This window comes from Rhipicephalus sanguineus, chromosome 11, assembly GCF_013339695.2.
Source record: "Rhipicephalus sanguineus isolate Rsan-2018 chromosome 11, BIME_Rsan_1.4, whole genome shotgun sequence".
NCBI classification, from domain to species: Eukaryota; Metazoa; Arthropoda; class Arachnida; order Ixodida; family Ixodidae; genus Rhipicephalus; species Rhipicephalus sanguineus.
Genome location: NC_051186.1, coordinates 59,238,352 through 59,255,378, shown reverse-complemented (window position 1 = coordinate 59,255,378; position 17,027 = coordinate 59,238,352). Strand labels below are relative to the sequence as shown.

At 45.2% G+C, this 17,027-nt stretch overlaps 1 protein-coding gene across 2 annotated transcripts in view; it reads right to left on the bottom strand.

Annotated features, from left to right (window-relative positions):
* Window positions 1-17,027, bottom strand: part of LOC119373326 (protein phosphatase 1 regulatory subunit 37) — a 336,232-nt gene that overhangs the window by 26,094 nt on the left and 293,111 nt on the right. For both annotated transcript variants that reach the window (XM_037643353.2, XM_037643354.2), the window contains exons 3-7: window positions 16,218-16,263; window positions 12,497-12,597; window positions 11,282-11,401; window positions 7,840-7,990; window positions 2,255-2,400 (exon numbers count right to left, since the gene is read on the bottom strand). In XM_037643353.2, coding sequence (XP_037499281.1) covers window positions 2,255-2,400; window positions 7,840-7,990; window positions 11,282-11,401; window positions 12,497-12,597; window positions 16,218-16,263 — 564 coding nt within the window. The remainder of the gene's footprint in view (window positions 1-2,254; window positions 2,401-7,839; window positions 7,991-11,281; window positions 11,402-12,496; window positions 12,598-16,217; window positions 16,264-17,027) is intronic.

Sequence of the window (17,027 nt, the reverse complement as noted above, 5' to 3'; positions counted from 1 at the left end):
ACAAGAAGACAGCATCCTGCAGAGGTTGTACAAGGCAGTGCAGGATGGCACAGTGGAGAAACTCACTGGAGATGAGTTCACTCCTTACCGACGACGAGCGACCGCACTAGCATTTCATCGCGAGTGCCTCACACTTGGATCACGGGTGATCATACCAAGCTCAGCACGATCCCACGTTCTGGCACTTCTGCACGCTGGTCACCGAGGCATGGTAGCCATGAAGAAGTGCGCAAGGAGCTACGTATGGTGGCCCGGAATCGACAAGGGTGATCGAAGAAACGGTGCGACAGTGCCGTGAATGCCTTTCAACGCAGAAGAGCCCACCCAAAGCTCCTATTCCCTCCTGGGACAGTCCCAAGACACCATGGCACACGGTGCACGTTGACTTCGCGGGGCCACTACTCGGGCGCACCTACTTGGTTGTTGTGGATGCACACACAAAGTGGGTGGAAGTCCGGCACGTGACGCAAGCAACATCCGCGGTTGTCATCGATGTGCTACGAAGCATCTTTGCTACGTTTGGCATTCCCCGAAAGGTCGTCTCCGACAACGGAAAAGCCTTTATTTCGAACGAGATAAGGCAATTCTATACGGCAAATGGCATACAGGCTACAACATCACCAGCTTACCATCCTGCCACAAATGGCCAGGCAGAACGCTATGTGGCAGAGCTGAAAAGAGCACTCCTGAAGGATACAGACAGGTCCATACAGTGTCGACTTGCAAGATTCCTGTATAGGCAGCACACGACCATTCACACTGCTACAGGAATGTCACCTGCGAAAGCAATGTTTGGACGAGAGCTTCTATGTCCTCTCGATCTTCTCAAACGGGAGACGGAAATACACATCCCTGAGAGCCAGGAGACATTGACGAAATCCCGTCGCTTCGCAGTAGGAGAGAGAGTGCTCATCCGACAGTTTTTGAAAAAGCCAGATTGGATTGAAGGCGAAATACTGCGCCGCGTCGGACCACGATCCTGGCTTGTAAAAAGCGACCAGGGAAAGGTTCGGCGTCATCTCAACCACATGAAGAAAACGAGCCAGACCGGACACACAATCCAATCACCGACAGATTGGAGCGTAGCAGATTTCTCGGACACAACGTCAGAAGAGACGCCGTCGAGTTCTGCTGATCAACGGCCTGACTCGCTCAATATGCAAGACAAGACTCCCTCGCAACCATCGACCTCGACGTCACAAGCAGGAACCACCCGGCAACTGCGACCACCAGAGGTTAGGCGGCCTCCCGACCGCTATGGAGACTTCGTCTAAGGGGGGAAGAATTTACATGTCTCGCTAGAAGACAACGACGATGAAGTGCGCGCGCGACACACTGGCGCTGTGGCACGAGCGTCATTCTGGTGTCGAACGTTAGCCATTCGTGACTCCAACGCCTAAGCTGCGCTTTTTAACCTGTTCATGTTTCCTTGTATAAAATAAATCGTCGTACAGCCACAAGTGGCTGTACAGACGTAACAACATTCACTGTGAATCACCTGTGGCACATACCCGTATACCGTGGGCCGTTACGTTATTATGCGGGTATGTGCCACACGTGACTGGTGGAAAGGGTTTCATGACGTAACCGACAGGCAAGTCACGTTATTCGTGCCACGACCTGTCAAACGTGTTTATCATGCACTCTTGTCCTCATATGCTAATTTTGGTATATACCAAGTTAAGGAGACGACCATGAGAGCATCCCGATGTAGGCGGCTAGATAGATAGATAGATTTATAGAAATGGTCAAAGCGCCTTTGGTTTGCTAGGAAATGCTTCGCATTTAATACAAGCTCCACATGCGAAACCGCAGTGCGCTTGCCAATCACTTATGTAAAAGAGTCATGCAAGCTGGTTTCCTTCCCAGCCGTAAGTACTTTTTCTGTGCCAATGTAGAGACCATGCATATCCAAAACTAAAGGTTCGTCGTGCCTACCTAAAGTATGACCTTTGGATAAGCAGTGATGTCAGAATCTGTGATGAACTTTGCCAAGACCAAGTTTTCGACGTAAAACCAGCGACACGAACACGTGTCTGTATGGGTACACACAGTACCTAACACAAGCAAAAAGTGCTTGACGTCACGGAAATGAGCAAATGTGACTGGATGGAACATCTATGCAAATACTCTGGGTGGTACAGTGATGGCAGTGGGTGGAGCTTGTATTTATTCGTATGTTGTAACTGACTATAGGTGTATTGTGAAGGGGCCCTTGATATGCACGTGAGCGCCAGTACACATGTATACTCACTTGCAGACTATTCCCACGCAAGTCGAGGTACTCGAGGCGCGTGTTGACCCGCAGCAGGTTTGCAAGCTGCAGGCCGTCAGCGCACGACATCCCATTGTCACCGAGGTAGAGCTCCTTCAGAGCTGGGTTCAGCTTCAGTGCAGCCACTGTGGGGGCGGGATGAGATGCAAAAGCAAGTGATTTAGGTACATTCGCCACTACCGGCTTTATTAAGGCAAAAGCCGATGCATCATCAAATGCAAAAAGTGACTTTTGGCGCTGGCGGCGTCAACACGAATGACGCTAAAAAATTCTGGCAGATCCCACGCATTGTGGGAATTGACATTACACTCAAACCTCATTATAATGAATTCACATATGCCACGAAAATAACTTCGTTATATCCGAAAATTCGTTATAAACGTTTATTATAACACTGCATTTATGACAAGACTATTCTTCATGTACTTCGTTATAACCGATATTTCGTTATATCCATGTTCGTTATATCGAGGTTTGAGTGTATGCGAAGCAATCGGCGAGTAGCAGCCTATGCCAGATATTTCGCCTTGTGTCAAGCGTTACGTGGTGCATCGACGTATTTGGGTAAATTTAGTAGTTGTGCACATATCATGGGCTTGCCAGGCACGTCGACTACACTTGCGTGAAAAGGGTAGCTCGTGGTCTGACGTAATGTCGTCACTCATGAGAAAGCGATGCCAGTTTTATCATAACGAAAGGGACGCTATGGTGCAATCATGTGCACATCATATGCAGCGGCTGTCGATGGGTTCGAGTAAAACTTGTGTATAACTTGTAATGTTCATTACATTCTTAGAAAAGTGGATAGCCAGCACAGCAACCACAATTGGCGCTGCCCTAACGTGACGCTTGTACAAGGCCTTTCAGTGGCGTAGCAGGAATTTTTCTCGGGGGGGGGGGGGGGGGGCACCTCCTTGATCCGACAGTGGGTCTGGGCAGATAAGTGGGGTCGAGTGTCATTATGTGCTCTGTATTCCATGGGAAAAAAATTTCGGGGGAGGGGGGTACAGGCCCGGTGTGCCCCTCCCCCGGCTACGCCACTGGGGCCTTTTTCCTAAGCAGTTTCAAGTGCTGTGGTAGAATACTTGAATGCCATGCAGAATGCCTGGGCTTGATTCCGGCTCGAGCAGTAAATTTTGTTCTTTGCTTCTGTCGAGATTTCTCGTTCGTGGACAACGCCGTTGACGCTAGCACCGGATTCGCTGCAACAGGGCTTCTTAACCTTGTTGCTTTAATGCATGCAAAGTCTATTCTCACTGTCCCTTGGTTGATATAGGCTGTGAATTACCTATGGTGCATACCCATATACCACGTGCAGTGTTATGCAGGTATGTGATATAGGTGACCAGTGGAAAGGACTTCATGACATACGGGACCCGCAAGTCACATTATTCATGCCATGACCTGTGAATCGCATTCGTAATACACTCATCCGACTCCCATGCTCATTTTGGTAAATACTAAGCTAAGGAGGCGACCACAACAGTGCGCAGACGTAGGTGGCTAGACAGACAGACAGACAGAAATGGTCAAAGAGCCCTTGGTTTGTTAAGAAATGCTTCACACATAAAAAACTTAATCATGATGTGATGACATCACCATACGACATTATCCTGATGTTACAGGTTGCCACAATTTGTGACATTATCATGACGTCATCGTGACATCACATGATGATGCCATCACATAATATTGTCGCTTGGTCAAAGGTGGGCTGATCATGGACGCACTGCGAAGCCACGTTGGGTATGGGGAACTTTCTGGTGGGATCAATATAATCGACTGAGAGGAGAAAGAAGATGATGGCTTTTGCCTTCCAGTCATCTTAGGTGAATGCATAGGGGACCACGTGGCTTTTTTCCCTTTGGAGAGTTGAATGAGATGACACAGTTCGTAGGAAAGTGCAAGTTCAGTGCAATCAAACCAAAGATTGGGTGGACAAACAGTACTTATTAACTTATATGGGCTTTTATGTGCTGGAACCACCATGCGATTATGAGGCATGCCATAGCGAGGGGCTCTCGATTAATTTTGACCCTTGGGGTTCTTTAACATACAGCTGAATTTAAGCCTGTGGGTGTTTTAATAAATAATAACAGTTTTGTCATGTCTTCTCTGACAATCGATCATTGCCACTGCATCACTAGGCATACAGCTGTCACGTGTTTACAAAATGTAAATGATTAAGAAAAAACTGCCTCTTTATGAGTGCTAGATGATGGATTTCACAATGTTCATGGGACAGTCTGGGAAGAAACACACATGCCTGAGCACATTGTGTGTTCTGCTCATCCCATCAATGTTGCACAATCTGCTAATGTACGCTGTATCAACATTTAGTAAAGTGTTGATACAGCTGCACTCTAAGAAAAAAGAGAGTCAAAAGAGGGTCATGGAACCGTGACTCTCTTCGGGTGTCCACCTGACCCCTTTTGGAAGGTACAGGCAGAGAAAAAGAGTTCGCAGTTCGGAAGGAGTCACTGGACGCTCCTGAAGCGCGTTTCGATTGGCTTCCGTCATGAAAGAGCCACTGTATACGCCATACATATTGCGCGCTTGCCCTTTGGCGCCGTTGTGGCGCGTTGCTCGCCAACGGAGACGGGGTTGGCGCCTGGGTGACGCGCCGCTTCTGCCTTCTCTCTCAGTCGTCTCAGTCTCCTCGTCTATGCTATTGGAATGCGTTGCGTTGGTTGCGCGGGTTGCGTGTCTTGAAGTTTCATCAGTTTCATCGTTTCATGTTCATGCGCGTTTTCGGTGGTGTTGACGCCGGCACCGCGCACGAAGTGACGCTTGCAGGGCGGAATATTCATGGAGCTGCGGATACGGACAACGGGCGCCAGTTAACGGTGAGTGTACTGCTTTCGTAGGCACTAATTATACAGCTTTAGCTGGGCGTCTGCAGCAGCTCTGCGGAAGTTATCTGCCAGCCATTTCCAACAGCAGCCCGTGTCCGCAGGGCTGTTGCGGATGCCCAACTAAAGCTGTCAGTTAACGAGTTGCCGCCGTTATGCGCGTTGCTGTACAAGCTCCCATAAAGTGAGCGATGCAAACAATTATCAAGGGTCATTTCTTGCTGATCGCACGTTGTGTCTGCACTACTGAAGGTGCAAGATGTCGTTTTGAGATGCACTTTAGTCTACTTCATAACAACATTTCCATCGACCTCGAGTGTGCATCGACCTCGAACGTGAAAAAAAACAAAAAAAAAACGTCTGTGTGCAGAACGCTCAGACGCACTATATATCATGGTTTTTGTTGGCTTAAAGACGGTAGCTTGAGGTGCAGATATAGTACGGTGGCTTCCAGAACGTATGCGGTAGTCATTCAAGTTGGACACGCCTCGCCGGTAAGGCGAAAATGCTAGACTTTCGACGGCGCCCGTTGCGGCCGTCGCCGTGCACTTTTTTCCTTCGTTTGTGTTTGCTGTTTTCATGATTTGCCAACACATGCGATGACGCTATAACGGAATCGAGTGAGTGTACGTGATTGTGGGAGTTGCGTGTGCTAATTCTAGCATATGACATGTCTGATCTCGACGTAGACGGCGTCCGCACGCGCTGGGTGTCGTTCGGGCCCTCGTACTGGCATGTGTTTATCTGAGTATGGGTTATGTTTGTAAAACATGCGGTCAGTAACCGCTCACGGCGTGCCCCTGACTGCCGGAGGATGTGTTTGGGTGTCGGGGTAAGCCGGCGCAAAACCGTGTTTATTCTGAAACCAAATTTTGAAGCGATTTCTCAGATAAGAAGTGTTTTCATTCGTGTATAGCCAGTGCCTATTGCGAGACGAGGTTCCCACTGCCTTTTACGTGAAAATTTGTTCTCGTTCCTTCATTGTGTCTATGTGAACCACTTATTTTGTAGGTTTTGCAAACCATTACTGCAATTTCATTTTCTCATCATAATATAACGTTCTGCTTTTCAGATACCGTTTTTCATGGTGCTCACGCTGAACAGGAGCAACAAGCTAGCAAGTCACAAGTCTGAGACCTCCAGCCGTCACCACTTTTTGATTTATTCTTAATCACAAGGAATAAAGATTGAAACTTGATGCCCATATCTGCAGTTTATTTTGCACTATATGACACTATGCACATCAGTCACACATTTTAGTTGGCTATACTCAGAGAAGCATGTAAATGAGGAGTACCCAAACTTCTTAATTGGAAATCAAATACCATCTTTTCGCGCTTTCTATATAACTTTGCTGGAAAATATGTGTTGTTTTGACGAGTTTTACTAAAATAATGCTAAAACTGAACTATTCTCTTTTTGCAGTCGCTGGGCAGAACGGCAAGTATTATTGGACATGCTTAAAATGAATACTCCACTATTTTAAACAGTAGTCGCACAAAAGTAGAGCAAGGGTCAAATGAGTAGCTTAAAATACTTGTGGAGTCGCTTGACGCTTCGGTGTGGGTCCCTTGACCCCCGTAGGAGTGTTACCGGCAAGAGTCGTCTGACTCCCTATAAGTGTTAACGTTATCCTTCAGATGAGAGTCTTTCCACTCTTCCTAGAGTGTCAGGGGACCCTCCTAGAGCGAGCCGACCCTGACCCACCAAGAGAGTCACCGTGACTATTTAAAGGGAGTCCTATACGTGGCAAGTCAGAACTCTCCGAAAAGAGTCACGCATACTCTTTTTTTTCTTAGAGTGTGGGGTTGAAGACTGCGTGTATCAACGCATGCAGTCTTCAACCCCAGTATGCCTTTCTAATATGACATTTCTAACATAAAGACAGATCAGAGAGTTCATTTTGTAACTATACTCGGCGACAACTTTTCATGAGAGCACTGTTGAAGGTAGAGAACAGAAGAGCATGCCTGCTACTGCGCCAAAAAATAGTACTTAAGTTTACTCATAACTTTCTCATTTGCCTTGCTGAAATAAATGCCGCTTTATTTATGATGAGACTCAAACAGTTGCGGGAAGTCGTAAGTAAAACACAGTTATTGTTCACTTCGCAAGAATGTGTTCTTTTTCTTTCCATTTCTTAGATAGCATCACCTTTTCAGCACGGCAGTTTTCCAAAGTAAACATGGTGTCCACGACGTAGTGGGTCAGTGTGCGGCTGCAAACACACTCTTTAGTTCTCCAAAAAAAATACGCTCGTAATATGACAATAAAATGCACACTGAACAATCGAAATGTATCTCTCATTCACATTTTTCGTGCATATAATTTTCTAAACGCGTTGACGATGCGAGCAAGCAAAACCGAAATCAGCCACAAGCTGCCGTACTACTTGTGGAGCAACACGAATGTGTGGAAGCCCTGCCTCCTTAGCCTTCGCTCCACTGTCAAGATAAGTTGTCAACGAGTATACCATCAACATTCACCGTCAGACAAGGTTTCTGAAAAACTGAGAAAGACTTCTTTTACTATACCTACCTCATTTCTTTCTGCATATAGTCATTACTTAGAGCATTGTGGCAGATCCCAACAAAAGTCACAAAGTGACCACTCGGCTCCTATTAATGGCATTATACAAGTAAGGGAAGAGCTGCGGAGCAGTGGCGGCAGGTGTGATTCAGGTGATCACACCTGCACCGACCAGGAACTGACCTAAAATGACGAGTGAGCGGCCCGTGAGGGAGCAGTTCTCGAGGTGCAAGGAGTTGAGGTGCGAGCCAAGCCTGAGTGCCCGTCCAAGGACGAGCAGGGTCTGCTCGCTCAGCGCTGTGCCTCTGGCATCCAGGTGCTGCAAGCAGGGAGTCTACAGAAAACAACGCCGCAAAATGATCAGTGTGTGTTTGCTAACTATTGGTGGCTTTATTATAAGCATGCAACACTTCTTTCATAGCTCATTTACGTGGAAATGAAAGAACATATTTACTTCTTCTTACAGAAACCGTAGGAAAAGAGGATTGTGTTTGGGAATGTCCCTTCACTCAATGCTACACATCGACACGACAGATGGAAGGATGGATGCTATGAGCATTTCTAAAGTGGGCAGTAACCTCTGAGCCACCAAGCTCAATTTCAGAGCGCAGCTCTTCGGCAGCTACTCCTGCTTAAAGCGGCGTTGCTGTTACCGCTGTCGGCGTAACTGATAAAGCGAACGAGCACAAAAGAGAGCAAACGCGGAGCGCAGCAAGCCGCTGTGTTAGCATCTGCATTGCAATGCCTCGTGCCTGCTTGTGCTTCCTGTGACAGCGCAACGCATGCCTCTGGCACACAGGCGCGAGAAAGTGGGTTGACCTGCGAGGCTTCGGAAAAGAAGAAGACGAGCACGAGACTCCGAGCAACGCTTCGAGTGACACGTCGCGAAGGGCTGCGGACGAAATACCAAAAAAAAAAAAGGAAATAGATTCTCAGCGATCCAGATGCCTAATAACAGACGTCTAACGGCATTTGTTTGTTTGTAAAGCATAAAACATCTTCAATTACTACTCGACATAAAAACAAGAAAATTCTGTTCTGTGTGGTCAGAACATTGAACTACTACTTCATGCGAATGCATCTACTGCCAGAAGTCTTGCTAGCTTCGACAGTGTTGCACGTGATGTGTGAAGCGGAGCCTGCAATGCACAGAGTGGTGTGCGTAGCACTCGTGTGCTGGCAGTTTCTGTGGCAATATGTAAACGAATGTTACATTGATACATTTGCGGACAGCCAAAACTTCAAACACAATTGGTGTTGCCCCAACACGAAGCTGCACTTAGAATTCGCATTAGGCAGTGTCATAATCGTTGGTTGGTTGGTTGGTAGGTTGGTCAAACTTCATTAACTGTCCTGAGAGACGCAATGGAGAATTCTTTTATGTGGCGTAGTGCCCTGTATTAGGTAAATACTTTCTCCTAAAGAAAAAAAAAACTCCCATGAATTCACAGCTTAACTTTCTGCGTTTTAATGTAAAGTAACCCTAGTTTTCCTGTTAGTATTTTGCATTTGTAATTCGTCCCTACTTTTCCACCCCCAATCCTCCTACCACCTTTTACTGATCCTCAATGCCGACACGTTCACTTTTCCCATGCTGTCCCTAAAACCAGGTGCTTCATGTAGGCTAGCACCCAAACATACACCCGCTTTTATACCTTCACATTCAATCAAAACATGTTCTGTCATTTCCATAGCTTTCCCACAGCAAGTGCATACTAATTATGCTTTCTAAGAGCAACATAACCTGCATTCAAACTGTAGACCGCTTGCTTTTAAATTATCACAAAATTCTTCGCCCATGATTTCATCTTTACCCTTTCAGTAGTTACAATGAGAAAATCAATGGCACCACCACCTCCTGGCTGAAGCAGTCACTGAGCATGAGTGATAATCAACAGCAGTTCTTGAGACACATGGTGTCATTTTCTGTGAAGCGGCAGCGCTGTGCTCAATTCAGCCGAATTAAGGACTAACTTCGAGTCGAGGCTTACTTGAGAATACAGGGTTGAATGACCTTTACACGAATTACCTTTAAGTGCTTCCTTAGATAATATAACGAGGAATATTTGTATTCACATGCCCTCAATGAATAGCTACAGTTGAAACCCGCAATAACGAAATCGGCGGGGAAAGCACAAAATTTCGCTCTTGCGGGAATTTCGTTGGAGCGAGAATGCGGCAGAAAAGACATGCAATTTGAAAAAAAACACATTTTATTTCCAAAAGTCAGTTGGTTTGCTTTGGCAGGCCTTACCATGCAGCAATTTCATGCCTCTCGATCGGGAATCTCGTTTGCCACGGCACAAAGTTCGCCCTCAAAATCGGACGAAGCAATCGCAACACACAATTCACGTTGCACCAAGCGACCAAGCAAACGCTCCACAAATGGCTCCACACACGCGACCATGTGCGCGCAAACGCAAAGCCGACAAAGCCAAGCAGAGAGCCAATCCAACGAACGAAACTCATTAGGAATGTGGATTTGGCTACGTAGTCCGCGATAACGAGCAAGTGTTTCGGCAAGCCATCATCATCATCATTTTCGCCAGCTTTATGTTTTTTTTGTAAACAATGATGGCGGCTGCTTCTCAAGTGCGCTGTAGCGATAGTTTTGCACAATTTAAGTGTAGCATGAATGCATTTCAGCTGTTTTTGAATGTAGTTAATGTTGCGAGAGTAGATTATTTGCGCACTCGTGTTTCAAAAATTTCGTTAATGAGGGACTGCGGTATGAATATCTTTCGTAGTCGCGAGTTACGAAATGCATTGACTCCTATGGGCGTTTGCCGGTGCTCCGAAAATATTTCGTTGCGGTGAGAATTTCGTTCCCTCGGGATTTCGTTATCGCGGGTTTCAACTGTATAGCCAAACCATAAAAGAAGGGCAGGGCTTAACATTAATGACATAAACAACCATTAGCTTCTAAATAAATTCTGTTGAGCAAAAGTTTATGATTGCATATATCTACACAGGAATGGCCACAAAAAGTTGAGCTAAAAACGGGTTGGGGGATCATCACAGCACGCTATAAAAGCCACCCGATGACTTCTTTCACAACTCACACACAAAATTTCACACAAAATTAGGAGTCACAGTTTTATGGTGAAATACTAAGTACGTAATTATTGCATGCAAGGTATCCCACAGCCAACCTATTTACTGTCAATTGAGCAGAGTAACTCATTTTTGTGACCAGCAGCCACAGCGAAACGTTTGCATGTGTGGCAAGTCGCATAGTGGAATTCCGAATAATGCCCAGAACAGTTCCCTGTCGTATATGCCAGAGACAACGAGTGATAAAGGAGAAGAGCATCTGTCAGTGTAAATGAATGCTGACAGTTAACATAAAGATGTCTATGTATTCGAGGAAAATGGAATTAATGCTTAGATGAGGCAGTTTTTTTAAAGAGGTGCTTATGAGGAATTTGTCAAATGTTTTTGGAAGTCTAGGAACAGCGATAATGCAAGATGCAACTTTGTTGATGATGAGATTCGACTGTGAAAAGCGTTAGAGCACTCTCCGCGTGGTTGAATATGATCTACGGTGCTCAGATACAGACTTGGATTACAGTGCTGAGCAAGATAAAACAGCATGCTGGCTCAATAATGTGCAAGTCATGCTCACCTTTTTGAGCATTCTTGAGCAGGCTTGCCAGCCCCGGCAGTCGATGTTGCGGTTGTGCGAGATGTTGAGCTTCCGCGCTGACTCGTAGTACTCGATCATGTCAAACACTGTGGCAGCTCCCTGGTGAGAAGAAAAACGGTAGAAGTAATTAATGGCAAGTAATTAAAGGCAGTGTACCATATGTGGGACACACTGCATGAAGAAATGTACGCAGTTTGAGGTCTGCGTCTTGCCACAGATTAAACCGGGTTCCATAGATTGTCAAAAAACGTGGAGCTCACTCAGACTCACTCAAGCATTATATTTTGCACTTAGGGCTTACTCGGACTGAGACTCGCCAAAATATTACTCAGCCAGACCCACTCAGACTCAGACTCAAGGCTCAATCTGAGTCTGAGTGAGTCGACTCATGAGTGAGCTTACCAAGCTATGCTAAAGTCACCCACTGCAGCGTTCCTCATATCAGGTCATAAATTTGGTATGACCAACTCCCAAATTTTTAAAAAGTCTAACAGAACAGAGAAGATTAATGCAGGCCAAATTACAAGGTAAAAGCAATTGAAGCCGTCCATGCACAGGGTGGCTAGATGGTGTTCTAAAGACCACAGGGAAATGTCTAGGTGAGCATAAAAAACTTGTGTGACATAGGTCTCACTGGAAGTCATGTACTCATGGTGTCGGCAGGAGTTATGGGCAGCTTGATGGTACTACTTAATAACAACGATAACAGAATACAACAGCTGCAAAAAATAATAGTAAATCAAACGCAAACAATATTTACCTGTTACTGAGGTAAACATATTAAAACACATCATGAGAGAGAGGGAGAGCTAGTCAGCTGTCCCCTCATAGGAACAGCATGACCAACTGCTCAAAGAGAAAGAAAACAGAAAAAAGCTCGGAAAAAGATGGGAAGGCACATGACACAAAGAGTATGAGCATTAAAAACGGGAGACTAGTCCACAGGGTGAGAAGAATTATACAGCGCAACATGTGTGAGAGGAAGAGAGAGTGAGAACGAAGGAAAGGCAGGGAGGTGAGCTCGACTTTGTACAGTTTGCTACCACACAAGTGAGGAGGGAAAAAGAGCTAAAAGGTTCATCCTGTGTGAAAGCAGTGCAATGAAGGGAAAAAAGGCCATCAATTAAGAAACGATAAAAAATGATTTATTATCGTTCTCTTGCGCTCGTTAACGATAGAACATATCAAACCCACCTCGTCATCTAAGTGACACCCCTCCAAGCTGATGGAGTCGAACTGCATGGCCTTGAAGATGTCCTCCATGGCTTCGCACTGCCTGGCATCAAGCTTCTCTCCTGCAGAAGATTGTCCTTGAGAATGTGATAACTGTAACGGTCACGTCACTTAGATTACAGTACAACAACACGACGAAACATCGTGCTACGTTTGAAACTAAAAGACCACTGAAATTTTATTTAGCCTTCAGATCCCGAGGAAAGGAACAAACACAGCAAAACAAAAGTGAAATCGGCAAAGCCTTTGATGCCAAAGTTGTCACCAGCATAATACTGCGAATGACAAATTTGAAAACAAAATTGAAACAAACATGAAGAAAAGAGAGAGATGACTGGCTTTCGCAAGCGTAACAGATCGGAACAATCGGTGATGCATGAATCGACAAAACAGATGCAGGCCAAATAACATTGTGACATACAACAGCACATGTGTAATTCTCTCTTTGTTACTTTTGCGTGCTGTCTACAGTAATAAAGAGAATAATTTCTTTACATTCTTTTCTGCAGACAAACATACATGAACAATTTTGGTTTCAAATTTTGTGTAATTATGTATGCAGAATGCTGCGATAAAAATGGAGGCAATGCCACATGTGAGCGCATCTACCAATTATATCTGACAAAGTCATAAGGGCTAAACATATACGTACACCTGTCAGGCATGTGCCAGTTAATTATAGCGTGCTCATTTAGCTCTCTCAAACATAACTGGAAGTCGATACCCGTCCTCATAGTATACGTGCCTTCTTCAACAGTTGTTTGGTTCACAGCCCCTTCTATAGTTTCGAATTCAGACAAAGTCATAAAGGCTAGACATAAATGTACACCCGCCATGCATGTGCCATTTAATTATAGCGTGCTCATTCAGCTCTCTCAAACATAAGTGGAAGTCCGTACATGTCCTTATCGTACAGACGCCTTCTTCGGCAGCGATTCGACTCACAGCCCCTTCTATAGTTTCGGATTCAGCGAACTAGCCCTAACCGAAGCTTTATTTGATATTTCTTTCTGCTCCTGTGGACCGCCACCAGCCATAAAATATCAAGCTGAGTTAGCAAACACAATATATCGGGTGTTTCTTTTTTGTGCACGAAAGTAGATTTCAAAAAACGAACATGCATATACCCAGATGTTCTTGCAGATGGATTAGCATCGACAACAGGACTTCTACGACAATACCACCAATTATCCGTAACATATATATATATATATATATATATATATATATATATATATATATATATATATATATATATATATATATATATATAGGCGTGCGCACGAGGGGGCTACCCCCATTCACCTAGGGGGGGGGGCACAAAGTCTGCCCCATAGGTTTATTCAGTTGTGGCCACGCAGGTGTTTGGCGATATTGACTGCCGAAGCACCCTGGTATTGCATTCCAAAAACAATTTACTTACAATCTTTAATTCAGGAAAGCCAGGGACCAATGGTAGGCCACTGCGAGAAGTTCGTCAGCGCTTCATTTTCTATATATTTTTTTTCATCCATTGCGAGGCATGTTGTTCTTTGCTTTGGACTCGACCAGCGAGGGGTGGAGGAGGGTAAAGTCCCTAGATTTTTCCCTAATCTAGGGACTTTAGAGGGGAGGGATGCGATGAGACTTTGCCCTTTCTAATGGGGAACCCTACGCACGCCTATGATCCTGAATATGCAAATTAGCTTCTTAATTATTGCCTCTCTGGCATACGAAGACAACTCACTCACTCACTGCGCTCAGTTCGGCTTTAAGTCTCGCGAAGGTATGCCAACAAAGGCGGCCGGCCACGCATTAAGGGACTGGAAGATTAGGCTGTTTAAAAGCATCCCAAACAAGCATCCAACGAAAGCACTTGCAGGCAAAAAAGAAAAAGAAAGAAAGAAGGAAAGAATAATAAATAATAGTACAAAGTGAGCTCGCACGAAACGCCTTCCAACCGCTCAGGTCGGATTTCGAGCAACAACACTCCCACCTAGTGGGCACTCTGCTACATCGACAAGCTAATCCACGGCCACCTGGATCGGGGCGCGCGGCGGTCCGATCCAGGTGGCCGTGGCTAATCCGTTTAGCCGCTAAAGGGCAACGCGAAGTTCGACAAGCGCAAACGCGAATAAATAAATAACTAAATAAATAAGTAAGTAAATAAATAAATAAATAAATAAATAAGGAAGTGCAGCTCTTTCGCGTGAAACTGGATACGCACTTCTCGACACGCCCAACAAACACTCAAAGGTCAATTCTAAACCTCGTACACACCGCGTAAGAAAAATATATAAAAAAAAATAAATGAAAGAAAGATCGAGAGAAATATATTTACTAGCTTTCAGTGGACGACATGTGTTGCAGCACATGCTGCGGAAACATCGTTAGTTCAATCCGTCTTTAGCCGCGGATTCCTCTTTCTGAGAAAGGAGATAAAATTTGAAAAAAAAGAAAAAAAAAACCGAACAAGGACACAAAAAAAATGGAACTTCGACATCGATTGGAAAAACAGCGATGACCTTTCTTCCCCCCCAAGGCTCTCCTCCCGGATGTTCTGAAATAGCGACGGCAGTTCCACCGCGTACTGGTGTGTTTTTCGCACGGGACGGATTTGGTTTCGCCGATTTCGAACGAATTATTGTTGTCGAAAGAGCTGGCAACTTAAAGCCACGCGAGAAGAAAAAGAGAGAGAGAGGGAGAATAAAAAAAAGAAGAGAAAACGGCGCGAAAACATTACACCCACGCGAGATTGAAGACTTATAACGGGGGAGCAAACAAGCGGCTCCGTTACAGACGTAAACTTTCAAATAAGTTTTACTCTGAAAGAAGGAAACGAAAACACAGAAAAGAAGTGAGACGCAAGCGTGTTATAAAAAAATTAAGCGGCGCGCGAAACGGAACTCAACAAATCGTTGAAAAAGTTGGGCGTTCAGACGCGAAAACAAGTTCTGGGAAACAGCCGAACGACGCAGACTCCGACTATCGGCAGAAAATTTTATAAAATTAATGCCACTGCTTTTGTAGGCGATTGTGGGGAGGGAGAGACGCTACTCCACGCAGGCATTTAGGAAGCATATGTGTCCGATAATGTCTGAAAATAAAGTCTATAATTTATGAGAAGTTGCGCTGGTTGGATTACTGTAGATGTACTAATTAATAGTCAAGGAGTAAAGTCACGTGTGCGTGGGGAGAAAGCGGGGGGGGGGGGTAGGGGTGTTGATACCTTTTAACAAAAACTGGAACCCTTCAATCCCGGCACCCCCTCACACAGACAGCACGATCTTTCCCCTCCAAACACAAGTACGGTCGCGTCAAATGTAGGGACCACGAGATAAACACACACACACACACACACACACACACACACACACACACACACACACACACACACACACACACACACACACACACACACACACACACACACACAAATAATTAAATAAGCTGAATATTCCACTCCTTCGGTAGGAAACCCATGCATTTAGATTTCCGGTCTGTTCTGAAACGCACTAACAACACGTACAGCGCAGTTCGACCGAATACAGTCACATGTTACTGAGAAATTCAAAGTTTTCTAAGAGCGAGTGCTCTCTAAACTTTTGTCGCCGACCATACATGAAAAGCCCACGTACGCATGCGTAGTCCTTCTACACTTTGCGCACTGACAGGTGATCGCGTGATTACAAAAAACGCTCACCTTTTAAATTCAGGTCCTGAGTCCGGTCGCCCACAATGCCTATTGCCTGCGAAAAAACAGAGAAAATGATTCGTTATGCACAGAATAACTTACTGCGCCACAGCGATCATAACAGATTCACTATCGACAACGTCATCATCATAAGTAATGTAACGTCCCACCGCTCGACGAACGTCTTTCATTTTTAGCGGTACAAGCACCGAGTGACCCTCTTGCTGACGTCGCCACCTGCATTTTCTTTTCGCGCATTTTCTCGATCACCAAATGTCTTCTTACGGCAAGAGTGGGACTCTTGGAATAAAAGTAATCTACTAATGCGCGTGAAACCATTATTTCTTTTTTCCTTTAGTGTGCTCCTGTAAAGACGGACGGATTCCAGAAGCGTTATTTATTTATTTATTTATTTATTTATTTATTTATTTATTTATTTGTTTGTTTGTTTGTTTGTTTCAATGTACCTTGCAGGCCCCTTGGGGAGCACTCAGCAGGGGGGGCGGGGGGAGGGGCGGAGGCATCACGGTGGAACAAATGACAGAAAAAAAAAAGCCGACACATGACAACCAAAAATGTTTACAATAATAACGTGCTAGTAAAACAGTGTTACCAATAAAATTGAATGGGAACGCCATACTAGTGGAAACACGCCAGCTATTGCACACAAAACGACGCTGACGTCACACCCACTTGAAGGTTAATTAAATGTCTCAACAGCGCGCCCATTCAATCCCGGCAAGACGCACCCACGCGGGCGCTTGGAAAAGCTCTTCAGGCCTAACACCACTCTAGTACACGAACACAGGCGCAGAAAAG